The sequence below is a fragment of the Ailuropoda melanoleuca genome, chromosome 14 (genome assembly GCF_002007445.2).
Source record: "Ailuropoda melanoleuca isolate Jingjing chromosome 14, ASM200744v2, whole genome shotgun sequence".
Lineage (NCBI taxonomy): Eukaryota > Metazoa > Chordata > Mammalia > Carnivora > Ursidae > Ailuropoda > Ailuropoda melanoleuca.
In genome coordinates this window covers 80740395-80767482 of record NC_048231.1, presented here as the reverse complement: position 1 = coordinate 80767482, position 27088 = coordinate 80740395, and the positions used below count along the sequence as shown (strand labels likewise).

At 35.7% G+C, this 27088-nt stretch overlaps 1 protein-coding gene across 3 annotated transcripts in view; it reads left to right on the top strand.

Annotated features, from left to right (window-relative positions):
• SMAD2 (SMAD family member 2) overlaps positions 1-27088 on the top strand; it is an 84164-nt gene that overhangs the window by 28954 nt on the left and 28122 nt on the right. For 2 of the 3 annotated variants that reach the window (XM_034642872.1, XM_019798458.2), the window contains 4 exons: positions 19261-19350; positions 20406-20599; positions 21432-21566; positions 24760-24834. In XM_034642872.1, the coding sequence (XP_034498763.1) occupies positions 19261-19350; positions 20406-20599; positions 21432-21566; positions 24760-24834 (494 nt within the window). The remainder of the gene's footprint in view (positions 1-19260; positions 19351-20405; positions 20600-21431; positions 21567-24759; positions 24835-27088) is intronic. The other variant, XM_034642873.1, reaches the window with a different exon arrangement.

Sequence of the window (27088 nt, the reverse complement as noted above, 5' to 3'; positions counted from 1 at the left end):
GAGTCCGCTTGTTGAAGAAGGGTCTATGTTCTTGTCTTGAAAACTTGGGAGTCCAAGGTTAGTGGTGCTGGCGATGGATAGAATATATGAGAATGGAGGGATGGCATACCAATTTCAGAACACATAAAACTTCTTTTCTAAACACAATGTAATTGACCATGATACCTGTCAGATTATCCAATGAGGCTTTATTTCCAAAGAGACAATTTTTTTATAATTGGGAGTTTTCTTCTTTTCCCTGCCTTTGAACAGTTATATTAGTCTTTCAGAATCCAGGTGTAGCTCTGCTCTTGAGTAATTATGGGAAGCACTGAGGAATGGTGGTCTTCAGGCCCTTAGAAAACTGTGATCATGAATAATGTTGCATTAGAACTATAAGGTTTTTTATTAACTCCATCCTCCCATACTTTTTTCTTTTAGGAACTTTATTTGTATGCCTTTATATGTTTGTAAAAGGATATAATTTCTCCCTGACTTGATTTACTTCCAAGTTTGCTAGGCCAGTTCAGGAGAGCAGGTGAAGGGAGGCTGTCTTTGTGTCAAGGACAGTTGAAAGTTCAGAGTTCGATACTGAACAAAAATTTATAATAAAAAATAAGAACTTGAGAGAATTTTTTCCTTGTTTTTATGTGATGGCTGTATAATTTGCATTAACAGCTATAAATAATACATTTGTCTATGTATATTACCTATACATTATAACTTCTTCATGTAAAAACATTGTCAACTTCAAAGTGTTATACAAATGTGAGTTGATTTTTATTTTGTAGGATGCTAATTTTTAAAATGTCAGATTAAAAAACCTTTCTTTACAACCATTTATAAGCACCACAAAAATGTATGACTTAAGTTGAGTTTTTACAGAATCCTATTCTGTATTGCAATTCTTATTCTATCTATTTAATTTAAAAGATTGGAATGATACGTACTTACATTTTCCATTATGATTTTTGTCATTTAGGATACATTTTTAATTGTTAAAAACAAAATTTAGAAATAAACTTAGAAAATCCATTAGCTACATTATTAAAATAAATATTCTGAGCCCATTTTATTACTAGCTTTTTTTTTTTGGTTGAGAAGTTTGTTCTTGGATAGACTTGAAATATTTTGAACAACTAATTTTAGAATTGATATTTATTTTTTTAAAAGATTTATTTATATATTTGAGAGCAAGAGTGAGTGTGAGGGGGTGGGGGAGCAGAAGGAGAGGGAGAATCTCAAGCGGACTCCCCACTGATTGCAGACCGAGATGCAGGGCTCGATCTCACAACCTCGAAATCATGACCTGAGCCAAAATCAAGAGTCCGACCCTTAACTGACTGAGCCACCCAGGCACCCCTAGAATTGATATTTAAAATCAACTGTAGGGACTTAAATGGTAGGGACTGTTTTATTTGTGTGGGAGATGTTTTTCAAAGGCAGTTGGAACGTCTAGCAAAGTCTTAAAGTAGTGTCTTCAATATAACATTTCGAGGTAAAGGTGAAACATTTTTTTCAGTCCTTACTTGGTCCTTACGCTTCTAAGAAGAGCTATACCATACCAAAGAAATAAGAATATCAGTTTTATTCTTGTAGGACTCTGACCATAAGGGTTCTATTGTCTCCTCCTATTTTGATTTGGGAGTGGCTGTGCCAATTTACTTGTCTAAAGAATTGTTTCCACCAGGATGCCTGGTGGCTCAGTTGGTTAAGCATCTGCCTTCAGCTCAGCTCATGATCCCAGAGTCCTGGGATCGAATCCAGTGTTGGGCTCCTTGCGCAGCGGGGAACCTGCTTCTCCCTCTGCTTGCTGCTCTCCCTGCTTGTTCTCTCTCTCTCTCTGACAAATAAATAAATAAAATCTTCAAAAAAAATTTTTTTTTGTGAGAAAATAACTCATCGCAAAATCTCTAATTTTTATAATTAGGCACATTCTCTGAAGTTTTTACTTATCTGGGATACTATACCAAAGTTATTATTTTAGTTTTGTGTTGCTATGTTTTTTTTTTTTCTTTTTAATAACTATGTAAGAGGCAGAACAGCGTTGGTAATTAAGAATGCAACCTCTCCTGGCCACTTGCTGGCTGCATGATGACACGTTACTTAACCTCTGTGCTTTCACTCCCTCATTTGTCCAGTGGGGATAACAGTGCCTGATTCGTGGGTTGTTGGAAAGTTGAGTGATTTAATATCTGTAAGGGCTTAGTGCTGATATGTACATTGTAAAATGACATCTCTGAAGTGCTGGCATCAAGAAGCCATAAACATAAATGTGTACCTGCTTTATAAAAAAGCTTCAAAATATGTGTAGTAAAACTTGGAAGAATTAATGGATCAAAAATCACAAATCCACAGTTACAGAGTTCAGTTAGGCCAAAAAAATCAGTAAAGACATAGAAGATCTAGATTACACTGTTAACCACTGACTTGATATTTATAGACTACTAAATCTAATACAGTATTCTTTTCAAGTGCTCATGGTAACTACACCAGGAAAGACCATTTGTAGGGCACAAGTCTTACTGAATTTTAAAAGATTGAAATCAACAGAGTATATTCTCTGCCAACAACAGAACGAAATTAGAAATCAATACCAACAAAACATCTATTAAAAAATGGAGATTAAACAACAGTTTTTTGACCCATGGGTTATTTAGAAGAAAACCATGAGAGAAATTAGAATATAATTCAAACTAAGTGATAATGAAATTACAGCATATCAGATATGTAGGATGTAGCTGAAACAGTACTTAAAGGGAAATTTATAGCTTTAAATGACCATATTAGAAAACTTATCTAAGACTTCATGTAAGAAAGTAGAAACAAAAGTCAAAGAAAATGGAAAATAAGTAGAAGGGAGAAATAATAAAAATAAGAAATCAATGACTAGGAGAGAGACCATAGAAATAATTATCAATGCCAAAAACTGGTTCTGTAGAAAGATCAGAAAGTTGGTAAACCCCTTGTAGACTAATGGTGAGAAAGAACATTGTAGAGACCATAAGCATAAATTACCTCCGTTAGAAATGAAATATTCTAGGCCCTACAGACATTAAAAGCATAATATGCATATATTTTAAATAACTTATGCCATTAAATTTGAAATGGTCAACTTTCTTTATAAAATACGTTATCTTAGCTGATGGAGGAAGAAATGGAAAATTTGGGTAGCTCTGTATCAGTTAAACTGAATTCATGGGGTGCCTGGGTGGCTCAGTTGGTTGAGTGTCTCCTTTGGCTCTGGTCATGATCCTGCGGTCCTGGGATCAAGCCGCATGTCCAGCTCCCTGCTCAGCAGGAAGTCGTCTCCCCCCCAACTGATGCTCACTCTCAGAAGAATAAATAAAATCTTTAAAAAAAAAAAGAAAACTGAGTTCATAATTAAAACATTTACCACAAAGAAAACTACTGGTCCAGGTGGCTTTCCTGGTAATTTCAAACACTTGAGCAAGAAATAATATCAATCTTACAGAAACTCAGAAAAAAAATTTCTTTTATGAGGCCAACATAACCCCAATGCCAAAACCTGACAAAGGTGGCACTCAAAGAAGAAAATTGATAGGTTAATATTTGTCATGAACATAGATGAAAAAAATTGTTAATGAACACCAGCAATATATAAAAGAATACATCATAGGTGAGATTTATCCCAAAAATGCAAGGTTAATTTATAAATTTAAAAAATTAGTGTAATTCACAGCACTAACAATGGAGAAAAACCATAAGATCACCTCACTTGGTCAAAAGCAATTGATAAAATTCATCCACCCCCAGCAAACTAGAAAATAAAGCGATTTCCTCAGTCTGGTGGTAAAGGACATTTAAGAAAAACTGACACCTAAGACACTTAATCATAAAATAGTGGTTTTTCCCAAGGTCAGAAACAGGACAAGGATGTCCACTCTTGTGTCTTCAATTCGTTATTTTAGTGGAGGACCAAGCCAGTGGAATAGGAAGTGTAAAAGGCATAAAGATCTGAAAGATTGGGTCAAAACTCTTTTTGTAGATGACATGATGTAAGAAACCTTTTAAAAGCAATCTGCAAAAACATCTAAAGCAAATGATTAAATTTATTAGCAGGGTTGCACTTTAAAGGTCCAGTGTCTAAAAGTCCTTTTTTTTTGGTGTGTGTGTAAATAGGGAAGTGATATTTAAGAAAACGATGCTGTGAATAGTATGAAACTTAAAAATAGTGTCAATAAAATTAAAATACTTTTTTTAAAAAGACATACAAGATCTCTACACTGAAATTTCAAAACCCTGATGAGGGAAATTAAAGATGAATGGAGAGAGAATGCTTACATAGATAGATATGCTTTTACCAGAATGACACTCCCTCAGATAACAAGTATAAACTGCACAAGATAAGAAAAACATAGGGCAGGAGAGAGTAAACAAAAGTAGCCCCCTTTTGGAGGAGATTTGACTCTCAGAAAGAAAAGGTTAATTTTCTGTTTATATTTTTATTTTTTGAATTTTCTGTTTTTAATAAGCTTTTTTTATCCATGCAGAATATGCAGGGTAGCTAAAATTTCATTCCCAAACCCACTGTTTCTGCCCTGAAAAACCAGAGGTTGGAGTTTGGGACAACCATACTGGCTGAAGAGTGAAGGGAAAATCCTAGCAAGGAAAGAACTACAGAACAGAATGCGAGTCCCAGATTCTGCTTAAGAACTTCACCAAAACCACTAGGCTGACTACCCACACATATGGAGGGTAGACTTAGTGCAGCCTAGCTAAAGGTAAAAATGGATTTGAATTGTAGAAAGAATTTGCAGTTTAAGTGCAAACAAATCGGTTGCCAGCCGAAACAAAAACAGTTAACTGTTACTGGAGAAATAGAACAAAACCTAGCATCTCCGTCACATACCAATCACAGTGTCCAGCATACAGTCCCTGTCTCAGTAGGAGACCAACAGAGACCAACCCTGAGATGACCTACATGTTGGAACTATGGTGCAGTAAATTGACAGACATATTTATGAGTTGGAACACTCAGTAATATTAAGTCCGTTTCTTGTAATTTAGTCTGATCCAAATCAGTCTCCTTAAAAAGCTTGTGTGTGTGTAAATGTACAGACTTACCCCAAAATTTACATGGCGATCCACAGGACTTAGAATATCTAAAGCAATCTTGAGAAGGAAAAACAAAGTTAGAGGACTTAAATTATCTGACTTCAAGACTTCCCATGAAGCCACAGTAATCAGTACAGTGTGATTCTGGCCTAAAAACAAACACATAAATGGGATAGAACAGATAACCCCAAAGAGATACAGTTATTTGATTTTTGACAGAGATGCCAAAGTAATCCAATAGGGACAAGAAAGTGTTTTCAATGTAGAATGCTAGAAGAACTGGATATCCATGTGGAAGAATGAACTTTGATGCCACCTTACACACCATTCAAAAAAAATCAGTTGCAGAGGGATCATAGTTCTCATCTAAAACCCTGTGTAGGAGAATTTATTTTTGAGTTGGTGGATAGGCAAAGGTTATTGTGGTTTTTATATAGAAAGCAGTAAGAGGAATTTGATAAGTTAGACTTCATTAATACTAAAAGGATCTCCTCAACATTATTAAGAAATGAATAAGCAAATCACAAAATAGAAGAAACTATTTGCAAAACATTTCTGACAAAAGGATTGTATCCAGAATTTATAAAGAATTTCTGGAACTCAGTAGTAAAAAGAATCTAATTTTTAAAATGGGGAGAAGATTTAGATACTTCACAAAAGAAGATACACCAAGGGGGCCAGTAAACACATGGGAAGTGTGCAATATTGTTAGTCATCATGAAAATGCAAATTGAAACCACTATGAAATACCACTGCAGAGCCACCAGAATGTCTATAATTAAGTAAACCACACCAAATGTGGGGAAGACTGTGGAACAACCAAAAACTTTCATACATTGAAGGAGGGAATATAAAATGGTACTTTCGCTTGGGAGAAAAGGTCTGCAGTTTCTTCTAAAATTAAACATGCATCTACCCAATAACCTCTAAGAATTTCACTTCTAGGTATTTACCCAAGACAGAACATGTGTCCACAAAAAGGCATGCACTTCCTTGAATGCTCATAGCAGCTTTATTCCTAATACCCCAGATCTGGCAGCAGGTCAGGTGTCCGTTGGTAAAAAAAAAAAAAAAAACGACTAAACAGATTGTGGTGGTTTATGTAATGGCAAATTCAGCACCAAAAAGAATGGACTACTGTCACATGGGTGACTCTCAGAATCGTTATGCTGAGTCAAAAAAGCCAGATCCAAAGGAGGATATACTGTATGATTCTATTTATATAGAAGCTCTAAAAGAGATTAAACATATGGTGAAAAAAAACTGATCCATGATTGCCTCTGAGGATGGGAGAGGGGATGGCAGGGACTGACTGATACAAGGGCATGAGGGGCTTTCTGGGTGGATATTCTTGACAGGGTTGAGGGGGTTAACACATTTATGCAAAGGGTAAAAACAAGGTGGCACCATTAAGATTTGTTTCATGTTATGTAAACTTAACCCACAAGTAAGCAATGAATTCTAGTTAATATATGCATGTTTTAGTGTCTAGATTTGAAGAATCTGCAACTTAAATTTTAATGTATCAAAAAATAAGATGGGTTGATGAATAGGGGGGCAAGGACCAAGCACAGCCCAGAACCTTTGTTGGAATTTTCCAGGGAAGGAATGGGCAATGCCAGGTAGATATGCTGAGAGATTAGGATTGGGTAGTTTGAATAATTTCAGCAGGCTCTGGACTAGGGATCGTTCCTAGTTGTCTAGTACCTAGCTCTAGGGTGATTTATGGCAGGAGGAATATTGGCATGATGTGTGAGAGTTTATAGTTAGGGGTATGGACTCTGGAGTGATTGGTTTTAATGTGAGAAAGATGCACTCCCCAGGAAGTCTCTTGCTGTCTCTAGGAATTAGCCCTGGGAAGGACAACCTCCCCATCAAGGCCCTAAGTGCCAGAGTATTAAGAATACAGAAAAGAAGAATATAGTCAGTACATACTCCTATAAAAGTTTGAAACCATTCATTTATACCATCATTCTGCAAAAGTGTGTACCTTGAAAAATTTAGGCTCTTAAGCCAGGCAGGAATAGATATAAGTCCTGGCTCTTACTTCAGTAGCTCTGTGACCTTTTGAGTTATTTAACTGCTCACATTTATTTCTTTATTTGAAAATAATGATAATGTTAATTCACTTTATAAGGTTGATATAAATCAGACAGTATATGTAAAGCACTTTGAATATGCCAGGTACATAGCAAATGCTTAAACTAAGTGTGGGCAATTTTCCCTTTCTTTTCTTTTTTTTTAAGATTTATTTATTTGAGAGAGCGTGTGTATGTGCGCGGTAGAGAAGAGCAGAGAGGGAGAGAGAATCTTCAAGCGGACTCTGTGATGAGTGCAGACTCAGATGCGGGACTCAGTCTCTTGACCCCTGAGATCATGACCTGAGCTGAAATCAAGAGCTGGACACTTAATTAAGGCTCCCCTAAGTGTTGGCAATTTTTAAAGTTTTCTATAGCCAATGAAAATTTCTTAACTGTTCACTTGACCCCGTTGCTAATTTGTTAAGGACAAGGTTGTTCCTAAAGCTTCTGATAGAAGGAAGGCAAAAAAAAACAAAAAACAAAAACACCCAGCCTGGAGGTGGGCATTTTCTTTTTTTTTTTTTTTCCTGTTTCCCACCCTTTAGCTATATAGTGGTGATGAAGTACACAGACAGATATAGTATATATAATTATAGAGACACTTGGTCTTTTTTTTTTTTTTTTATTACAGTGATCAGTTCTTGATTCCTGAGCTATTTAAAACATAAACGTTAGTCCTTGGTAGTCATATATGAAATGAAAGGGGTGTTCTGTTGTAAGGAGAAATAATTACAGATGGTAGTTATAGATTGTTCCATGGAAGTCCATATTTCTTGAGTACATCTGTAATCAAGAGCTGGAGCCTCGAGTGAAGTTTCTTTTGTTGGTACCATTCTGCTAATTTGTTAACCTCTTTCATTTTACTCAGTGTTCAGCATACTTTATAATCTTTCCACCGTGACAAGCTGGATTCTTATTCCTTTTGATTTGTAGAAGAAAGAAACTCTTTAGGCAAGAAGGTATTGAAAAATAATAAATTGGTAAAACACTGTACAGTTTATTACTTGACACTGGTAGTTGAACTGCAGTAAATCATGCAAATATGGAAAGAACAGTAAAACTCATTTAATAGTTTATAGGATTCTGTGGTATGATCCTTCAAAGTCTTGAACTTAGTTTTCATCATTTCTCTTTTGTCTCCTGATAACAAGCATATGAATAAATATACGTGTCCTTAATACAGACAGTATATTAATTAACAAGCATCATGTCTGTCTGAAAAATGTACAAAGTGTTAAGCATGCAAAGAATACCTCTGTGTGTATATAGTTGGTAAATTGTACACTAGACTTAAAATTGTAACTTCAGTTTTCAAAGGTCAGTTTATTCTTAGATGAAGAAAAGCTTTAATGAGTTAATTTTACTAATACTTATTATAAAAGTGATTACTAGGGCAATGCTGTAAGAATTTCTGCCAGGTTTACTAGCAAGTAAACCTAGCTAATCATCTGGTTAGTCCAGTGATCAGTAATACATTGTATGCCACACAAACTTCTTGGCACTTTAGTGTCCTGATGATTTAATAGCTGTTTTAACGTCTTTTCCCCCGATTTTATTTTAATTCAATCAGTATAAGCAAGAAGGTTACATAGTTGATAGGGGATAATCAGCGTGTAAGAAACTGTGTTCCATACAAAGACCTGCAGGACTTTGCATGAGATTCTCACATGGGCATGCTCGTTCATCTGTCCGTGTACCGATGCAGAGACCGCATTGTAGATGCTTTATGGTCTGTTACACCCTATTTCAACATACGTTTGCAGTATTCTCTGTTAATTGCATTAGTGAACAATATCAAGCTTTGATCAGGCAGAATTTATCTGAGACAAGTTCATGTTTTTAACCATTAACATGATATTTTTTAGTACTCAGGAGTTTTTAGAATGTCCTAAAGTCAGATGGTCAAATAAATTTAGGAAGTGTTGAGCTAATGTGCTTGGGATAATGCTGTCATCATCATCATCATCGTCATCATAAAATCAGTACTTTCTTTGGGATACATTGTTGATTTCACCAAGTGTATTTATTAGTTTAGCTTTCCCAGACCTATCCTCTATTATTATTACTTGTAAACAGTTTGATGTTGTGCAGATTTCACATTTAAGTAACGTGCAGACATTCCTTATGGCTTCCCTTAATAGTGTTTAAATATACAGAAACATAATTTAGTGAGGCGTCTGGGTGGTTCAGTCTGTTAAGTGTCTATCTTTGGCTCAGGTCTTGATCTCAGGGTCCTGGGATGGAGCCCCTTGTCTGCATTAGGGTCCCTGCTCAGTGGGGAGCCTGCTTCTCCCTCACCCTTTGCCACTCCCCCTGCTTGTGCTCTCTTGTGTGCGCTGTCTCTCAGATAAATAAATTCTAAAAAAAAAAAAAAAAAAAAACCTAATTTAGTGTAAACTTTAAGCTTATCAAAAAAGGCTAATTTATACTGAGCTCTGTAACCAAGAAGATTCTAACGTCAATTTAACAAATGATGCTTTTTTTTTTTAATACTGATTTTCTGTTTCCATTGTGATTGTGGTACTGCGTGCTACCCATGACTGGGGTTCTTTTGAGGTCAGCGTACTACCCTGTGCCCGGTGTTGCTAACTAAATTCTCCTACTTCTTTTCTCTGCAGCTACTATGAAACATAATTTAAGTAGCACACACTCTGGGGGCGCCTGGGTGGCTTAGTCAGTTAAGCGTCTGCCTTGGGCTCAGGTCATGATCCCAGGGTTCTGGGATTGAGTCCCCCGTCAGGCTCCTTGCTCAGAGGGGAACCTGCTTCTCCCTCTGCCTGCTGCTCCCCGTTTGTGTATGTGCGCTCTCACTTTCTCTCTCTCTGACAAATAAATAAGTAAAATCTTTTTAAAAAAAAAATATCACACACCCTGATATCATTTGGCCTTCCTGGTGTGATGTTATCATTCCCATGTTAAGTCAATCTCTCTATTTACCCTTGACGCTGAGGTGTTTGTAACAGACCCAACCCCAGACACTGCGTTATGAAGCAGTAAAGACTGGTGCTTATCCAGTGACCAGAATACGTGGATTTGTAGGTTACTCTTTTCTCACAATAAAAATGTAACTTAAAAAGTTATTGTAGAGGGGCGCCTGGGTGGCTCAGTCGTTAAGCGTCTGCCTTTGGCTCAGGGCGTGATCCGAGTGTCCTGGGATTGAGCCCCGCATCAGGCTCCCTGCTCTGCTGCGAGCCTGCTTCTTCCCACTCCCCCTGCTTGTGTTCCCTCTCTCACTGGCTGTCTCTCTCTCTGTCAAATAAATAAATAAAATCTTAAAAAGAAAAAAAAAGTTATTGTAGAAACCAGACAGACCCTTGAAAGTACTGTATTTGAGGTGCCCACAGATCCCTAGCTTTAGTCATAGAAATGCTGGTGTAGTTGGTTATTAAAATGAAAGCTGAGAAAGCTCTTGGTAGAGTGGAAAGCATTGCTTGGTAAGATGTGGATTAGATTCCTGGCCTGCCACTTGTTAGGTGAATGACCTTGGTGAGATTATTTTATTTTCCCTCTGAGGCTGAGTTTTCCCAAATTTAAAATGAAATATAGCTGGCAGGTTATTATAAAGGTCCATGATGTAAAAATAGTCGTATACAGTACCTGACATGTAATAGCTAACACACAAAGGTAATTGTTACTACATAATTCATCGATTTTAAGATGAACATATTTTCACTTTGGGATGCATCTTGTAAATAAAATTAGAAGCTTTCTCTTACATTAACACAAAATAACGTATTTTAAATAGATGACATTCTAGATTTATTGGAATAGGGAATGTATAAAATATCTTTTATATAGTTGTTACAACCAGTGCTATTTCTTTAACATCTTTCCTGCATTCGTTCCTTTTAATATGTTTTAGGAATGGTCCATACTTGAAATTGTAAATTGCCGCTCCTTATTAACAAACTGAAAACCTGAGAGATCCATTTTTCTGCACTGTTGTTTAAAATATATGTTTTAGTGTGACTAGGAGTATTGTGATCCAGTTTTTATGCTCTAGAAATTCTAATTAGTCACCAGTACCTTGTTGCTAGTTGATAGGTATACAGATATCTTTGGGACCTCAGGGTCTTATGGGCAAAATAAAATGTGGTTATAGAAAATCAATGTTTAAGGAAGAGAGGGGGTGATTAAAACTGCTTGATTTAAATCCCCTAGATTGTTAGGTCTTAAAAATTGACCTCGTTTGGTAAGCATACCTAAAGAATTGAGTAGTTAAGTCAAAAGGTGGTTAGGAAGGAGCTGTTGACATAAATGCATGTGGAAGAAAATGGGTTCCAAAGGTCGATGTTAGAGAAGACATTGTGCCAGAAGAGAATGAACAGGACTCTGGCTGGCACTTTATTATCTCCTACAGTAAATGCCCAAAGTGAGCTGAAATGACGCAGAATAGGAAGTAACAGACTGTACTTCTTATGCTTAGTTATCTAAGGTTAGAAGCATATCTTTTTATAGAAATGTCAAGATGACTTGACTTGGATTTAATTCTCTGGCAATATTTTCTTTTGTTTCATTTATTTAATTTGGGAAAGGGCAATATATTCACATGGTTTAAAAATCTGTATCTATATGTATACACATACAGGCATGCATGCATTCATAGAGACAGAACAAACAGACTGAAAGTCTTCCTCCCCTCCTCCTCCTTTCCTCAGATAACCTCTGTTCATGGTGTGTATTTCCTGATGCATACACATATACATAGATATTTCTATTCTTTTTTTTTTAAGAGAGTAGCTTACTGTACATACCGTGCTTGCTTTTTTCACTTAGTATAATTTTTAGAGATTTTCCCCTATCAGTTCATAGGGAGCTTTATCATACACTAAATTACTATATGAATATTTTTTTTGTTGCTGATTTCCTTTCTGAGTTTTATTTGAGTTCTTTTGGTTTTTTTTTCTTGTTTTTTTTTATTAGTTTTTTTAGATACAGTTTTCAGATGGCAAAGTACATAAATCATAAGATGATATTTGACAAATACGTTTACAGTGTATCAAGATAATAGAACATTTTCATCATCCAGAACACTGTTTCCTACTCTTTCCCAATGATTTTTGAGGCAACCACTGTTTGAATTTTTTTTTTTTTTGCTTTCAATTTGTTTTTTTCCCCTTCTAGAACTTCATGTGAATGGAATCATTCATTATGTAGTCTTTTATGTTCAGCTTCTTTTAGCCAACTAAGTATTTCTGAGGTAAATACATCTTATCCGTGTTGTAATTCTTCTTTTTCAGGATTGTTTTGCTATTCAAGATCCTTTGCATTTCTAATCAGCTTGTCAGTTGTTATAAAAATACCTTGCTGAAATCATGATTGCAATGGATTTGGAAAAAAAAATAGACCAAATATTATTAGGAAATTAGAGAAGATAGAAATCTTAAGTCATTTAATCTTTAGATACATTGTATCCCTTTGTATACTTAGGCTTATTTTATATCTTTCAGCACAGTTTTTAGAGTTAGTGTATCTTGCTTTAAACCTTTTGTCTAAATATTTTGGTTTTTTGACATTATTGTAAATGGAATTTTAAATTTTAATTTTCAAATTGCTTATTGCTAGTATATAGAAATATAATGGATTTTTATAAGTTGTCCTTACATCCTGCAGCATTGCTAAATTTACTAATGCGTTCTAGAAGTTGCTTCAGAGATTTTCTGTATAAACAATGATATTATTGTTCAAAAAAGCAGGGCCTTTGTTCCAGCTTTCTTAAGATTATTGCCAGTATAACATGTAAGTTTAACATGTATGGTGTGGTGATTTGATATACATATGCTGCAAAATGATTACCACAATAAAGTTAGTTAACATATCCATCCCCTCATATCACCTTTTTTGAGTGGGGAGAGATAACTTCTTAAGATCTAGTCTCTTAACAACTTTATAATTGTTAATTATAGTCACCATGTTGTACATTAGATCCCCAGAATTTATTCATCTTATAGCTGAAAGTTTGTATCCTTTGACCAGCATATACCCATTTTTGCCACCCTCCAGCCCCTCGTAAACAACATTCTACTCTATATTTCTTTGAATTTGGCTTTTTTCAAAAAAAAGTTTCATTTCTTCCCTTTCTAATATTTTTTTACTTTTTCTTGCCATATTGCACTGGCTAGGACCTCCAGTACAATGTTAATTAGAATTATATCATGGTTGATTAAGTCGTTAAAGTATTTCTTCCTTCTAACATAGTTGTTAAGCAATAAATTTCCCTTTAAGCACTAGTTTAGATTTAGCACCTCCTCCCCAATTTCTTACACTGTAGATTCATTAACATGTAAAGTATTTCCTAATTCATTTTGTGATTTCTTCTTTGACCCATAGGTTATTTAGAAAAGTGTTGTTAATTTCCAAATATTTGGGATTTTTCTAAGAATCTTTCAGTCATTAGTTTCTAATTTAATTCTTTTGTGGCCAAAGAACATACATCTAAGAGTTCAAAGTTTTAAAATTTATTGACCTTTTTTATGGCCCCAGTATATGGTCTCTTTTTCTTAATGTTCCCTGTATACTTGAAAAGGATTCTGTTTATGTCAGTTAAATCAAGTGGTTGATAGTAATGTGCAGCTCTTCTATGATATATGGATTTTTTTTTTGCAGTCTATCCAGAGTTACTGAAGTTTCTAATTATTGATGTGTTCATTTCTTCCTTTTGATCTGTTAGTTTTTGTTTAATGTCTTTTGAAACTGTATTTTTAGATGCATACAGGATGGTTAATATTTTCTGATGAATTGACCTTCTTAGGAAGTGTCTCTGTTTATCTCTGGTAATAGTCTTAAAACTTTATTATTTCTGATATTATGTTTTATTAAGCTTATTGCTTGCATGAACTGTATATTTCCATTCTTATATTTTCAGCTAATCAGTGTATTATACTTGATGTACATCTTTTTTGTAGCTATTTTACATCTTGTATTCATTCTGACAGGTCTCTGCCACTTATTGGAATGTGTGGTGTATTTATGTATAATATTATTATTGATGTGGTTGGATTTACTCTTGTTTTACTCTTTACACTTCATTCTCTGTTTTCTGTTATCATCTGATTTTTCTTCTTCCTTTTCTTTCCTTCCTTTGGGGTTAATTATTTTTTAGTGTCTCATTTTAATTTTCTATATGCTTTTTTTGCTATATCCCTCCTCTTTTTTTTGTACAGGGGTTGCTTTCCCAATGATTATATGAATCCTTAGCTTTGCAACAGTGTAGCTGTTTTTAACACATCCTTTTGTTTCTGTTGGCTGTTGTCATACAAATTGCATCCACATACTTTAGAGTTATAATTTTTGCTGTAACTGGCCATCTCCTTTTTGTAGAAATTAAGAGAAAAAGACTGTATTTTACATTTACCTGCATACTTAATGCTTTCTAGTTCTCTTAATTTTTCTGTGACTTAAGAGTTTTCATCTGTTACTGTATTTTTGTTTGTGTGTGTGTGTGTGTGTGTTTTTACTCTGAAGAACTTTCCTTTAGCATTTCTTTGGACAAAGTCTGCTACAAATGAATTCTCAGTTTTTGTTCACCTGGTCATGTTTTTGTTTTGACTTCTTATGTGAAGGATATTTTTGTTGGATATAGATTTTAGGTTGAGTTTGGTTTTTTCCCTTTCAGCTCTTTAAAGGTGTTCCATTGCAGCACCTGAATAGCTCAGTTGTTAAGCGTCTGCCTTCAGCTCAGGGCGTGATCCCAGAAGGCTTCTCTGCTGGGAGCCTGCTTCTTCGTCTCCCACTCCCCCTGCTTGTGTTCCCTCTCTCGCTGTCTTTCTCTGTCAAATAAATAAATAAAATCTTTAAAAAAATTAAAATAAAGGTGTTCCATTGTCTTCTGGCTTCTACTGTTTCTGATGAGAAATTGTTACTCATGTGTTCATTCTTCTACATATGTGGATTGTTCTACCCTGGCTATTGTCAAAGTTAAAGCCAGACATTGATTAAAGGTGGTAAAAGCAGACTTTATTCAATAATCATGGTGGTAGAAGAGCTGAGCTCAATTTCGATTTGCGTAGAGGTAACTGGGAGAATGTGGGAGTGGAGCTGGGGGAATGAGTAGAGGCTTGAGCAGAGTCAGGGAAGTGAAAAATAAGCAAAAAGGTGGGTAAGAGGGTTGGTCAGTATCGGTGTAATTGGGTCATCTTTGCCTGCTAAATGGCATTTCTTGAGGAAGTTAGGCTTCTACCCTCCCTCTAGGGTAATCTGGTAGACAGATCTGTCCTTTCTGATGACTGATTACATTTCAAAGGAACAGATTTCAGGTCCTTCAGAAAGACTCCTGAGCTGTAGGAGACACACAGTACATCTCAAAGGGGAAGGATTTACAAGTGCAAGTTTTTTAAATAAATACTCTTAAGAAAAGGAGGTCAGGGGTCTATGGACAAGTGTTGGCAGGAACAAATGGCAAGTTCTTTTGGCCACCTTGACCTTTTCCCTATGGGAACTCAAAAGGGTCTGGATCCTACCAGGGACTTGGCCTTAGGCTCCTAGAAGCCATCTTAGAGCTTAATCAAGTCTCTTAGTGCAGGGTTTTTGATGGAGTCCTTTGTGCCAAGAGTTTTTGTAGTTCTCACCACCTTGAAGATTTTCTTTTCATATTTTGTTTTTAGTATTTTGACAATGATGTGCCCAAGTTTGATTTTCTTTGTATTTAAACTGCTTGGTATTAACTGAGTTTCTTTGAAGTATGAGTTTAGTTTCAACTGAAGTTGAAAATGTTTCAGCTATTACTGTTTCAAATATTTCTTTTGTTTGGTTCTTGCTTCCTCTTGAACTGCACTTGTTATTGAGACTTATTTATTTTGTTATTCGGTTTTTTCCATTTTGCTTCTTCTGTTTAGGTAATTTCTGTTGACTCATCTTCAGATTGACTCTTCTGTCTGCCCCAATCATCAGGTTAATTTTTTAATTTCTGATTTTATAAATTTCAGTTCTAGAATTTCCATTTGATTCATTTTTAGAGTTTCCATTAATCCCCTGAGATTCCTATCTGTTCATTAAGTCCATGAACATATTCACTGTTGTTACTTTAAAATCCTTGTCTGTTAGTCCATTCTGGGGATCTGTTTCTATTGGCTATTCTTTCCATTGACTAGGGGTAACATTTTCCTATTTCTTAATATGTTTAATAATTTGTTTTTTTGTACGGGATATTTGGGATGAAATACTGTAGAGACTCTAAACTCTGTTACCTTCCTTGGAAGAGTTGATTTTTTGTTCTAGCAGGTAGTATTGGTCAGCCTCAAAGTCCAAACTCTTTGCCTCTGATGTAAGCAACAGCTGAGATTTCAGGACTTTGTTCTTTTAGATTTGCAAGTACTAGCTTTCAGCAGGCTGTATAGTCTCTCCCACATATGTACTTGAGAGGTCAGTCAAGGATTTGGTCAGAGTTCACACTCATATTTTGATAAGTTTTCCCCTGTGGCTCCTTCTTTTTGCAAGATTTTCCCCGGTCTTTTTCCAGCCTCTCTGGGAGCCCCACATCCATTCTCTGATTGTGCCAGTCAGTAAAACTGCAGTTTTCTGCTTCAGATCTAGATGTCCTGCCGAGCTCAGTCTGTGGGCTGTCCTTAGATACAAAGCTACCTAAAAGCACCTCATCCAGTATAGTTCTCCCCCCCACCCCGCCCCGTACAAAGGTTGACTTCCTTTTGATTTTTGTCCTTTTGGTCTCTCTCCACTGTTTTCCAGTAGTTGATTTTATTATATCTTGTTCCATGGCTGTCATTTTTATCTGAAGGAACTCAGATAAAATATTGAAATGCCTAATTGAGGCTGCTCTGCAGGCAGGACCTCTGTTTTGTTTGTGTACTCTTGGTAATTGCATACTGTTTTCTATTGAGAATCTGTAATGTGTTTCAGAATTTGGTAGGGCCATTCTCTGCTCTTCTTTGTTAGTTTTCCTGGTCATTCTTATTTTGCTGTGTTATATTTGGAGTAATTTTGTCAGAGATTTTTACTGAGATTCCATCAAATGCATAACTGGCAGAGTTGATGTTACTGTGATGTCTTCCTGAATAGGAAGATAGGTACTTTTCTCTTTGCTTACTTTGTCTTTGTGTTCTTAAGTAATAATTAAAATGTTTCTTTGTGGAGTTTTGACACATTTATACTTACATTTTTTTCTAGTGCTTTGTGTATTTTGTTATAAACTGATTCTTTTAAAAAATTTCTTATATAAACAAGCAAAAATTTTACTAGCTAAAAGCACATTGATTGTTTTTAAGTAAACCTAGTTTTGGAGAGAGATATTACAGTCAGCAGTAGGACTGAGGCTTATCCATACCCCGTGATGGAAATTGGAAAGTGACTGAGTTGGGGAGGGGGAACTAGGTTGGCTTGCCTTTAGATTGATTGCATGTTCTGAACAATAACTGTTTATTATTTTCAGATTTATTTCAAGGCTTGATTCAAGCCCAATTTAAGCTCTTTGTGCTCTCTTAGATTCTGGTTCTGGGTCCGTGTCAGAATTATTTGAGTGAAATCTTCATTAAACTCTCATAAGAGCAGAATAGCCTCTTGATCTAATCTTTCGTTAGTCATTTTCCTCGAATTATTTTCAAAGGATGAAGAGTAAGCTGTATACTTTCCCTTCTGAGGTTTAAATTCAGATTCATAATACTCTAGAATGTAGTTGATTTTATTGTGATTTAAACAACTTGGTGCTCTATGTTTTCAGAAGATATTTGGTAAATATCTTAAATAAAAGAACCATGTATGTCATGGGTTTTTTAGTCAGTACATCTTTGGGGGAAAAAAGAAAAGATTTACATTATCCCCCAGTTTCTTGACTTTTTCTGACTTTGGTTTGGGAAATGAAAGATTTCTACAGACTAAAAAGCAAGAGCATCTGTAAAATACCTTAAAAGGGTGCTGGGTAGTGTCTGAAAATGCATTTGTAAAAACGGTCCAGTGTGGTTGCTGTAGCCCCCAGGGCATGGGATGAAAAGCGTCTGTAGCCCGGTGGCTCTGGTGGCTCTGCGGTGGCTCTTCGAGAGGCCCAGCAGCCCCTGCGAGGTGTGTTGCCAGGCCACAAGAAGACAACGCTTGTCACCAGTGTCCTTTGAAATGTTGACTCAGTTAGCTCATTAGCAATGTGTGTACATCTGGAGTTTAATCCGTTGTTTGATTTTATTTCCAAAAATTGTTTTGAAATGGTTCTTCTTCCTCTTTGAAATTTTGATGATTTTGTAATATGTGAGAAATGGAGTTTGAGTTTGTTTCAGAAATTACCTTTTGACTCTAATTGTTAAAAAGCACAGCTTATGACCTGAGACCTGTCGACAGGCAAAAGTTCCATTCCAGACTGCCTTTGAAGCCCTTCTTCCCTTCTCCTACAATGAGAAGTGACTGAAATAAAGCCATGGCAGGGAAATAGAATTTTCTCTGGGCTGCCCATGTTCTGGAATGAGATGCGGAAGAAAAAGCTTGAGGTCTTCCTGGTCTGTGTCCTTCAGGTGTATTGATTTTTGAGAACTAGATCTAGCCGATTTTTCATATTCATATCGTCTTTTAAGAATTTGATGCTTTCACACATCTTTAGTCCTCACAGCTATTTCTTAAAGCTTTTAAGGTGGTATGCTATGTTTGAATGACTTCAGAATGCACTTCCTTCTCCTGTGTAGTATTAGTAAAACTGAATATGTAAGTTTCTCAAATAAATAATTTGAAAATCTTAACTGCAGATATGTATCTAACTTAAGCGAAATTTTTCCTGTATTGAAAAGACCAGTTGACATCCATTTTTAGATAAGTTTTTTTTTTTAAACTAGATTATAAAATGAAGCACTCTGAGTAAGGCTAATGGCATAGGTTTTAGTCTTTTGTCCTGAGTAGAGGAAATTGGAAAGGGCATTATAGGTATGATTTCATGAAGCTAGAGAGCATTGGTGTTCTCATTTTTAAAACATAATCATAACTTATCTGGAGTCACATGTTCCATTTTATTGGCTTCCTTCATATGGAAAATATAGAAACCAGCACTAAAGCCTGTGAAAAAGTGAAGCGATATATATATTTTCTGGGTGAAGGAAGTATTCTGTACATTTTCCATGTTTTACATCATGGTATTTTGAATAACCATGCTTCCATGTTCACATCAATTTTTTGTTTTTCAATTTATGCACAGCACTTGCTCTGAAATTTGGGGACTGAGTACACCAAATACGATAGATCAGTGGGATACAACAGGCCTTTACAGCTTCTCTGAACAAACCAGGTGAATATTCTGCCCTCTATGGAATCCTAGCAATCTTGGGGCGGGGGGCTGTTTTAGACCTGTTACGGGTTGCTCAGTTTCATTTTGCCTAGGATGTTTCCTTAATGTAAATAAGGCATGGCATTTAAAATACCTGCTTGCCGGTATTAATGATACATTAAATGTGTCAGCTGATGTTTTGATCAATGAAATTTTAGTTTTGAATCTTCGTTAAATTACCGCATCCCCTAAAGAATAGGAACTTTGATAACTATATTCTCATTTGAGTTTGAGATTAGATTATAATTTGTTGTTGGCCTAATTTTCAAGTAGACCTATAACCAGTTTTTGCTAAATTTCTTGCTATCATCTAAATCTCATCTTCTTTATACTAATAAATACAAAGTTATATACCAAACCCCTTATATCACAGTTAACGCTAGGCTAACTCATTTCATGTTCTTTTTTTTTTTTTTTCTTTTTAAATCACCTTATTCTCTTTTGGAGCATATTGGTACTTGTCCATTTCATTTCATTGTATTTCATCACCATCCGCATTACTGTGTGAGCTGTAGAACTGCACCTTGGTACTCAAAACGGTCACAGCTGGGTCTAGTGAGCTACATTAGTTTGAGTAAGTTACTTTACATCATTGTTGGTACTTACCATTCTTCACACGAGTTCCTTTTTTTGATAGCTCAGTCACCTACAGTATCAGTGCCCTCCAAAGCGTCCCTAAATAAGAGTTTGATTTACTCAAGATAGAAGTTGGCAAGAAGTTTTTCAAGTATACGCTATGATCCTTTTTTAAAAATCAGTCTCTTCCCAAGTGGTTAGCCACTCATTGACATCCGAGGCATTTATGTCGCATATTTACAAGAAACATCTGCTAGTGCTGCTGCTTGCTTTTACAGCAGACCCATGAAATAGTACAGTTTTCTTCCTTGTACTCACTAAACTAACTAAATGTCTGTCATTCCTTTCTTTATGCTCTTAATTGTATTAATTGAACCCAATCGACTGCGCCTATTTTGTTTTTAAAGCTCCCACCTTTCTTTCCCCTTGCTTCTCAACAGGTCTCTGGATGGCCGTCTACAAGTGTCTCATCGGAAAGGACTGCCACACGTGATATATTGCCGATTGTGGCGCTGGCCTGACCTTCACAGTCACCATGAGCTCAAAGCAATCGAAAACTGCGAATATGCTTTTAACCTTAAAAAGGATGAAGTATGTGTAAACCCTTACCACTACCAGAGAGTTGAGACACCAGGTAGAAAAATTGGGGCTTCTTTTCCTTGTTTTAAATTAAATGCTTGTACTTAAATATATTAGGTGCTCATAAGTAATTGCCCCTGGGAAACTTTGTTGTAAAATTCTAATAAATTACATAAAAATACAGTGTGTTAGTAATTAAAAGTACTTTTTTAATGTTTTCAATATGGAAAAATAAACCTTAGAGGGTCAGATATGTCAGTTTCTTGGGAGAGCATACTATTTGACCTCAGAGTTACATATCTAGGAAATATTAATCCCCAGATTCACAGTCTGTGTGAACTAAACTGATAGACCTCTTTACCTGTGTGCTGCCTGAGCTGTGTTCAGTCGTTTTGTTCTTTGAGCATCTTTCTGAAGTACTTTAATGGCATTGTTTGCGTCTAAGCAGATTCGTGAAGTTCATGGCAAAGACTTTGAGTTTACTTAGCTGTGTACTTGAAACTCTTAGAATATAGCTATATTTTTAGAAATGGCCTAAATCTGACTTTACCAGATCTTTCTGCACCTTTTCCAATGGGGATTTATGAACTCTTATGGTGATATAATATTACCAGAATGACCTTGTTCCTCAAAGTACAGGATAAATTGAAACTTGGAAATTTAGATTCTAGACTACTTGGCAAGTTAAAACCAATCAGATTTGTCAATTTCTCAGTAGCTAGTATCATGCCAAATGGGTGAACCCTAAATTTTAAAAAATGAAGCAGGCTGCTCTCTTCTTTTTGTATGTGTGTGAAGTTTTTCAGCAAAGGCCTGGTCTGTCCCCCTCCCCCAGTGCCCATCCCATGCTTCTGTGCTGCTAACCTGGGTCCCCTTGACTCTTTCAGTTCTGCCTCCGGTACTGGTGCCGCGGCATACTGAGATCCTGACAGAACTGCCTCCTCTGGATGATTATACCCACTCCATTCCAGAAAACACTAATTTCCCAGCGGGAATTGAGCCACAGAGTAATTACATCCCAGGTATTTTTGCCCTCTGAATCTCCTAAAAATTGGGATAGGTACAAATTCTGTTCCTAAACATTCAAGTATTTGTAGATTGTGGTTTGACTTTTTTTTTTTAAAAAAGGGCTTCTGGATTTTGAACAGGAAAATCTACTTTGTGGGTTGATGCATTTATGGAATGTGTAAGCCGTGTACTTTAAACGCTTTTGTCTGGAGAAAAGTTTTACTTTATATTTCATTTTCTTTTGCAGTGGCTTTAATCAAAGTACTGTGAGAAGCAGAAAAGAAAAGATCTTAGTAAGTTTGTCTTAGTTATTGAAGCTAAGAGAGATGCAGAATGTAAGCAAAATCAGTGGTACAGGAAAAGAGTATTCCTGAAACAAGTGTCACTGAAAATCGACCAAATAATCTCTGTAGGAGATATAATATTTGATTTCTAAGATACAGCAACACTGCTGTACTGATAATCATAAATCCTCTAATTTTAGGTTTTTCAGTAACCTGTGTTGAAAAATAAATGAATTTAACCACATGGTTCTCAAATTACTGTACTATACTATTACTATGGCTCTAATTNAGGTTTTTCATCTGGGCCTCAGTAACCTGTGTTGAAAAATAAATGAATTTAACCACATGGTTCTCAAATTACTGTACTATACTATTACTANTAGGTTTTTCAGTAACCTGTGTTGAAAAATAAATGAATTTAACCACATGGTTCTCAAATTACTGTACTATACTATTACTATGGCTCTAATTACTCTATTATGTGGTCTAGTAATATTCCATGATGCAGTTTTAGTTTGCACTATTTTTTTTTTTTAGAAAAACAAGTAATATTTTCTTACTTTCTTTATTTGTTTCCCTTTTTTGTTTTTTTGGGTTTTTTTCCTAGCAGAAACTAAAGATACAGTACTAGGATGCAGATTGAGCTATACATTGGATATTTTAGTGTCTCAGTTTTTTTCTCCTTTTGTAGTATTTCTGCACTCCACTCTTGACTTTTTTTTTTTTAATACAACAGAAAATATGTAAGGAACTTAGTTTCAAGTACATTTAAAAAAGATTTCTTTAATATGTCTCATGGAAATAATGCTTGTTCATTGAAGACAATTTTAAAAACATAAGCAAAAGAAGGATTTTTTTTTTTAAAGATTTTATTTATTTATTCGATAGAGATAGAGACAGCCAGCGAGAGAGGGAACACAAGCAGGGGGAGCGGGAGAGGAAGAAGCAGGCTCATAGCGGAAGAGCCTGATGTGGGGCTCGATCCCATAACGCCGGGATGACGCCCTGAGCCGAAGGCAGACGCTTAACCGCTGTGCCACCCAGGCGCCCCAAAAGAAGGATATTTTAAAGTAGCTAATTTTAAAGGTAGAAAATGTTTCTTGATTGTTTTAATGTGCATTTTTTTAACTATTATTTTATTCCAAAAGGGGGTTTAAGACTTCTTTTTAGGTTGAGAGGGAACAAACTTTTTGAGAAGTTAGGAGAGAGGGATTAGAACGGGTAGAGTATGAGGACTAGCAGGAGTGGGGGGGTGGGGGAGGCAGGACTGAAACAGGCCCTTGTTCAGGAGAAGACTTAGCTGGAGGTGGTTATGTGGGGGTGGGGGGTGCATTTTAAGTCTTTGATGTGGGAATTCGTATAATTCAACAATACCTGGAAACCGAGGTGTAAGCATACAGTCTTGTAAGACACCTCCCCAATAATTATTTGGAAGGATGTTAATCAAAATGGCTAGTGGCTTTTACTTGTGGAGATGTTTGGGTTTATTTTCCTTTCTTTATTTGTTTAGATTTGGTTTGTTTTACAAAGTAGAAAATCAAAAGTCAGTCACACCTATTTGCTTTTCTGGACAATGGGGCTTTACCCAGGGCCAACAGACAGTGAAAGCTAACGGTTCCCTTTTTGTTCCACTTCAAAAGAAATTTTAGTGTTTTCTCCAAAATGTTTAATAGCTTTATTATTTATTATTTTATAGATAATAATGGAGAAAAGTAAAACAGGATAAAGTATTTAAAAGTTTAGTATTTCTTCCTGTTTAGACCTTTGAGACATGGGTGGTTAAACTGACAAAACGTAGCCCTGTTTAATTTTGTTAGCTTTCACCTTTACGATAGTACATATTGATACATATTAATCTTGTTTTTTGTGTTATTGTTTGAGTATATGAAAGTATTTTATTTTATTCTTAGAATTTCATCAGTAACAATTTTGGGGTACCGACACTCAATGAAGCGTTCTCTACTTAAGTGCAGATTTGCCCTTAGCTTATTGAAGGGAGCGTGTGAGGGGTTCAGTGAATGAGCCCTTTCACCCACATTTCTCCCTCTCCCTTTTGATAATTACATTATCTTGAATTGCTTCAAACTGCCCAGCCATGAAAATGTTGAAATCACTTAAACTTATTTTTCTTCCTAGAAATTATAACTGGTAAAATTATATACATGTATTTATTTTACATGAAGCTTATTCAGCTATTCCGATGCCTCTTGAATATAAACGTTTTGTTCATTAAGCATGTTGGAAATGGCACATTAGAATCTTGTTTTCAAGGAGTATTTTGCCTCAGGTTTGTGCAGTAGTCTGTGTTTGAATTTAAATTTCTGCTTCAAACACTCAGGATTTACTGGTTAGAAATCCCTAGAGAAATGTACTTTTTAGGTGGAATTCAAGCTAGACCTGTCCTGAAACATATCACCATATTTTGCCCGGTAGAACCTAATGCAAGCACGTATTACTTTGTAATCAGAAATCTCATGTGTGTTGTGTTGTCCTTTAATCATCTCCTAGATGTACCAGTCTGTGCTGGCCATTAGTTAAAAAAAAAAAAAAAAGAAAGAAAAAAATGTAGGTACTGATGTCTTTGAAGCATACTGATTCAGAACTGAGGCATCTTGGAAGTTCTATTTTTGGCTCTTGCCCCAGAAAATATACATATGGGAATGAGCCAGATATGTAAATAATAGCTAAGAAAATATGCCTAGAGAGCTTGATTATATTACAAGTAGGCTTTAAGGATTCACCTGTAAGATTTGGATCAGAACCTGAATCATAAGCCCTCAGTACCAAATATTGTGTTTAATAGTAATGTTATATAATATTCCTATTTATTATTCAGAGTGATTTTTTGGTTATCTTTAGTAGCTAGGAGAAAGGTGGTGAGATTCAGTTGCAACTGTGCTTGATTTGTTCTAAACTTTTGTAGAAACACCGCCTCCTGGATATATCAGTGAGGATGGAGAAACAAGTGATCAACAGATGAACCAAAGTATGGATACAGGTAAAACTTATTTTTGAAAATTCCTCGGTAATGAGATACACATTTTTGCCCTGTGTAAAACCCATGAGAATTATTTGTGACTCTTCCATGTGGAGAAGTTGAGACATACATCACAAAAAGAACCTTCTATATTGAGGTAATTATATTTGAACCATCCAAAGGAGGGCCCTTTTGTCAATGAAAAAGTTACGCTGTTTTGCAGAATAATTGTTATAATTTTCTCTCATTAGATTAAGTGAAAATCTGAGAGCATCCAGTAGTTTTCTCTTTAAGTATTCTGTACTTCTGTTCAAAGTTTTAGTTACTCGATGAATAAATGGCTTTGTGATGAAAAACTGTAATGAGCCCAGTAACAGATTTTCTGAGAAATTTGGAGGTGGGGGATGAGAATCAGATTTTCAGTGCTCCTTTAACTTAATAGTTAGTTCTGAATGATAGTAGATTGTTTACACAAAATACCTTGTACCTGACCTAATTCAATTAATTTCTAATTTTTAGCTATCCACTCCAGACACAGTGGTGAAAAAGTTTTAGCATGTAATAAACATTACATGTGTCAGAGCTTTAAAACAGTTATTATGTAATAAAATGTATAATCCACCAGAACTAATTAGGTTACCAGTGAGGTAGCTGTGGTGTCACTGTAATTGTCTGGTTTGTTCTGTTCTGTAATCCTGTCTGTAGTCTTAAGGATTGGATACTTTAATATCACAGCCTGTCACATTACACCATCAGCTTTTCTACACAGTTTATACTAAAGCATTCTGTAGTTATGATCATCTAAGTTATTTTAAAATGAATTAACATTGGCCGGGGGGAGGGGGGACTGGGAACCAGCTTTTGCATTAATTCTGTTGTTTAAATCTTTCCGTTATTAGACTCCCAGATAAAGAAGCTTCTGCTACCACTAATCATACTCGTTAACTGTTCAGAGTAGTAGATAACCAAGAAGTGTAGATAATCTAATGATCACTGGAAATAACGTGTACATCTTAATGTGGTTGTCTTATTGCAAACGGTATTTGGCTTTCCAAATTTATCTTCCTAATACACCTGTATATGCCAAAGATCGGTATTCCTGAACCAACCATGTTCCTTTTTGATGGACCACTGCCACTGTGACATTTAAAGTGAATGCCAAGAAAAGATGCTCAACGTCATTAGCCATCAGGGAAATGCAAATCAAAACCACAGTGCCCACCTCCCTTGGCCACTTGGGCACTTCACACCCACTACATGGCTATGATCAGAAAAGGACAGTGGCAAGCGTGGGTGAGGATGTGGACAATCGGAGTCTTCATATGTTGCCGTTGGGAATGCAGAATGGTTGAGTTGCTTTGGAAAAGTTTGTTGTTCCTTAAAAAGTTAAATATAGAATAACAGTATGACCCAGCAGTTTCACTCCTAGATATATACCCAAGAAAATTGAAAACACGTCCATACTAAACTTGCACACACATGTTCACTGAAGTATTACGTGTACTAGTCCAAAGTGGAAGTAGCACATTTGTCCATCAGATGATGAGTGGACAAATTAAAGGAGGTATATGTGTATGTCAGAATATTATTCAGCCATATAAAAAAATGATGTACTGATACATGGTACCACATAGATGAACCTCGAAAGCATATATTAAGTGAAAGAAGCCGGACACAGAAGGCACAGTGCACAAATCCCTAGTTGATCATATTGCTAACACAGGGTAGGACCATTAAGGTGGAGATAATAAGTGGTTATGATAAAGGGTCAAATTTGAGAAGGGGAAAATAAGTGGACTCAACTAAAATGGATTCAGTGTTTAGGGGCTTGCTTTAAACCTAACCTAATATTCCTAATTCTGTTTCTGTGGGGAAATGTTACTTTTTCAAAATGATACATGTAAATAATTTCTTATAATGATAATGCACACATCTGATTCATAAGATGCTAAAAGTCAGTTTAACTACCAGTCTTCTACATGCTGTCCATTCCTTTCTTGGTGCCGTGGCAAGAAAGTTCTAACTGATGCACAACCCCAATTTAGAACAAAATTGAACTCTCTTTAAACTCTGGTTTTTTAGAATTGTGGGGATTTTCTAGATACTTCATTGATCTCTAACTAAATTCTGTTATGGTCCAAAATATACCATGCATGATATCAGTCTTTGGAAATTTACTAAAAATTATTTTATGCCACAACATATCTTATTTGCGTTGAGAAGAATTCCATGTGTAATTGAAAAGAATGTCTGTTCTGCACTTACAGAGTTCTCT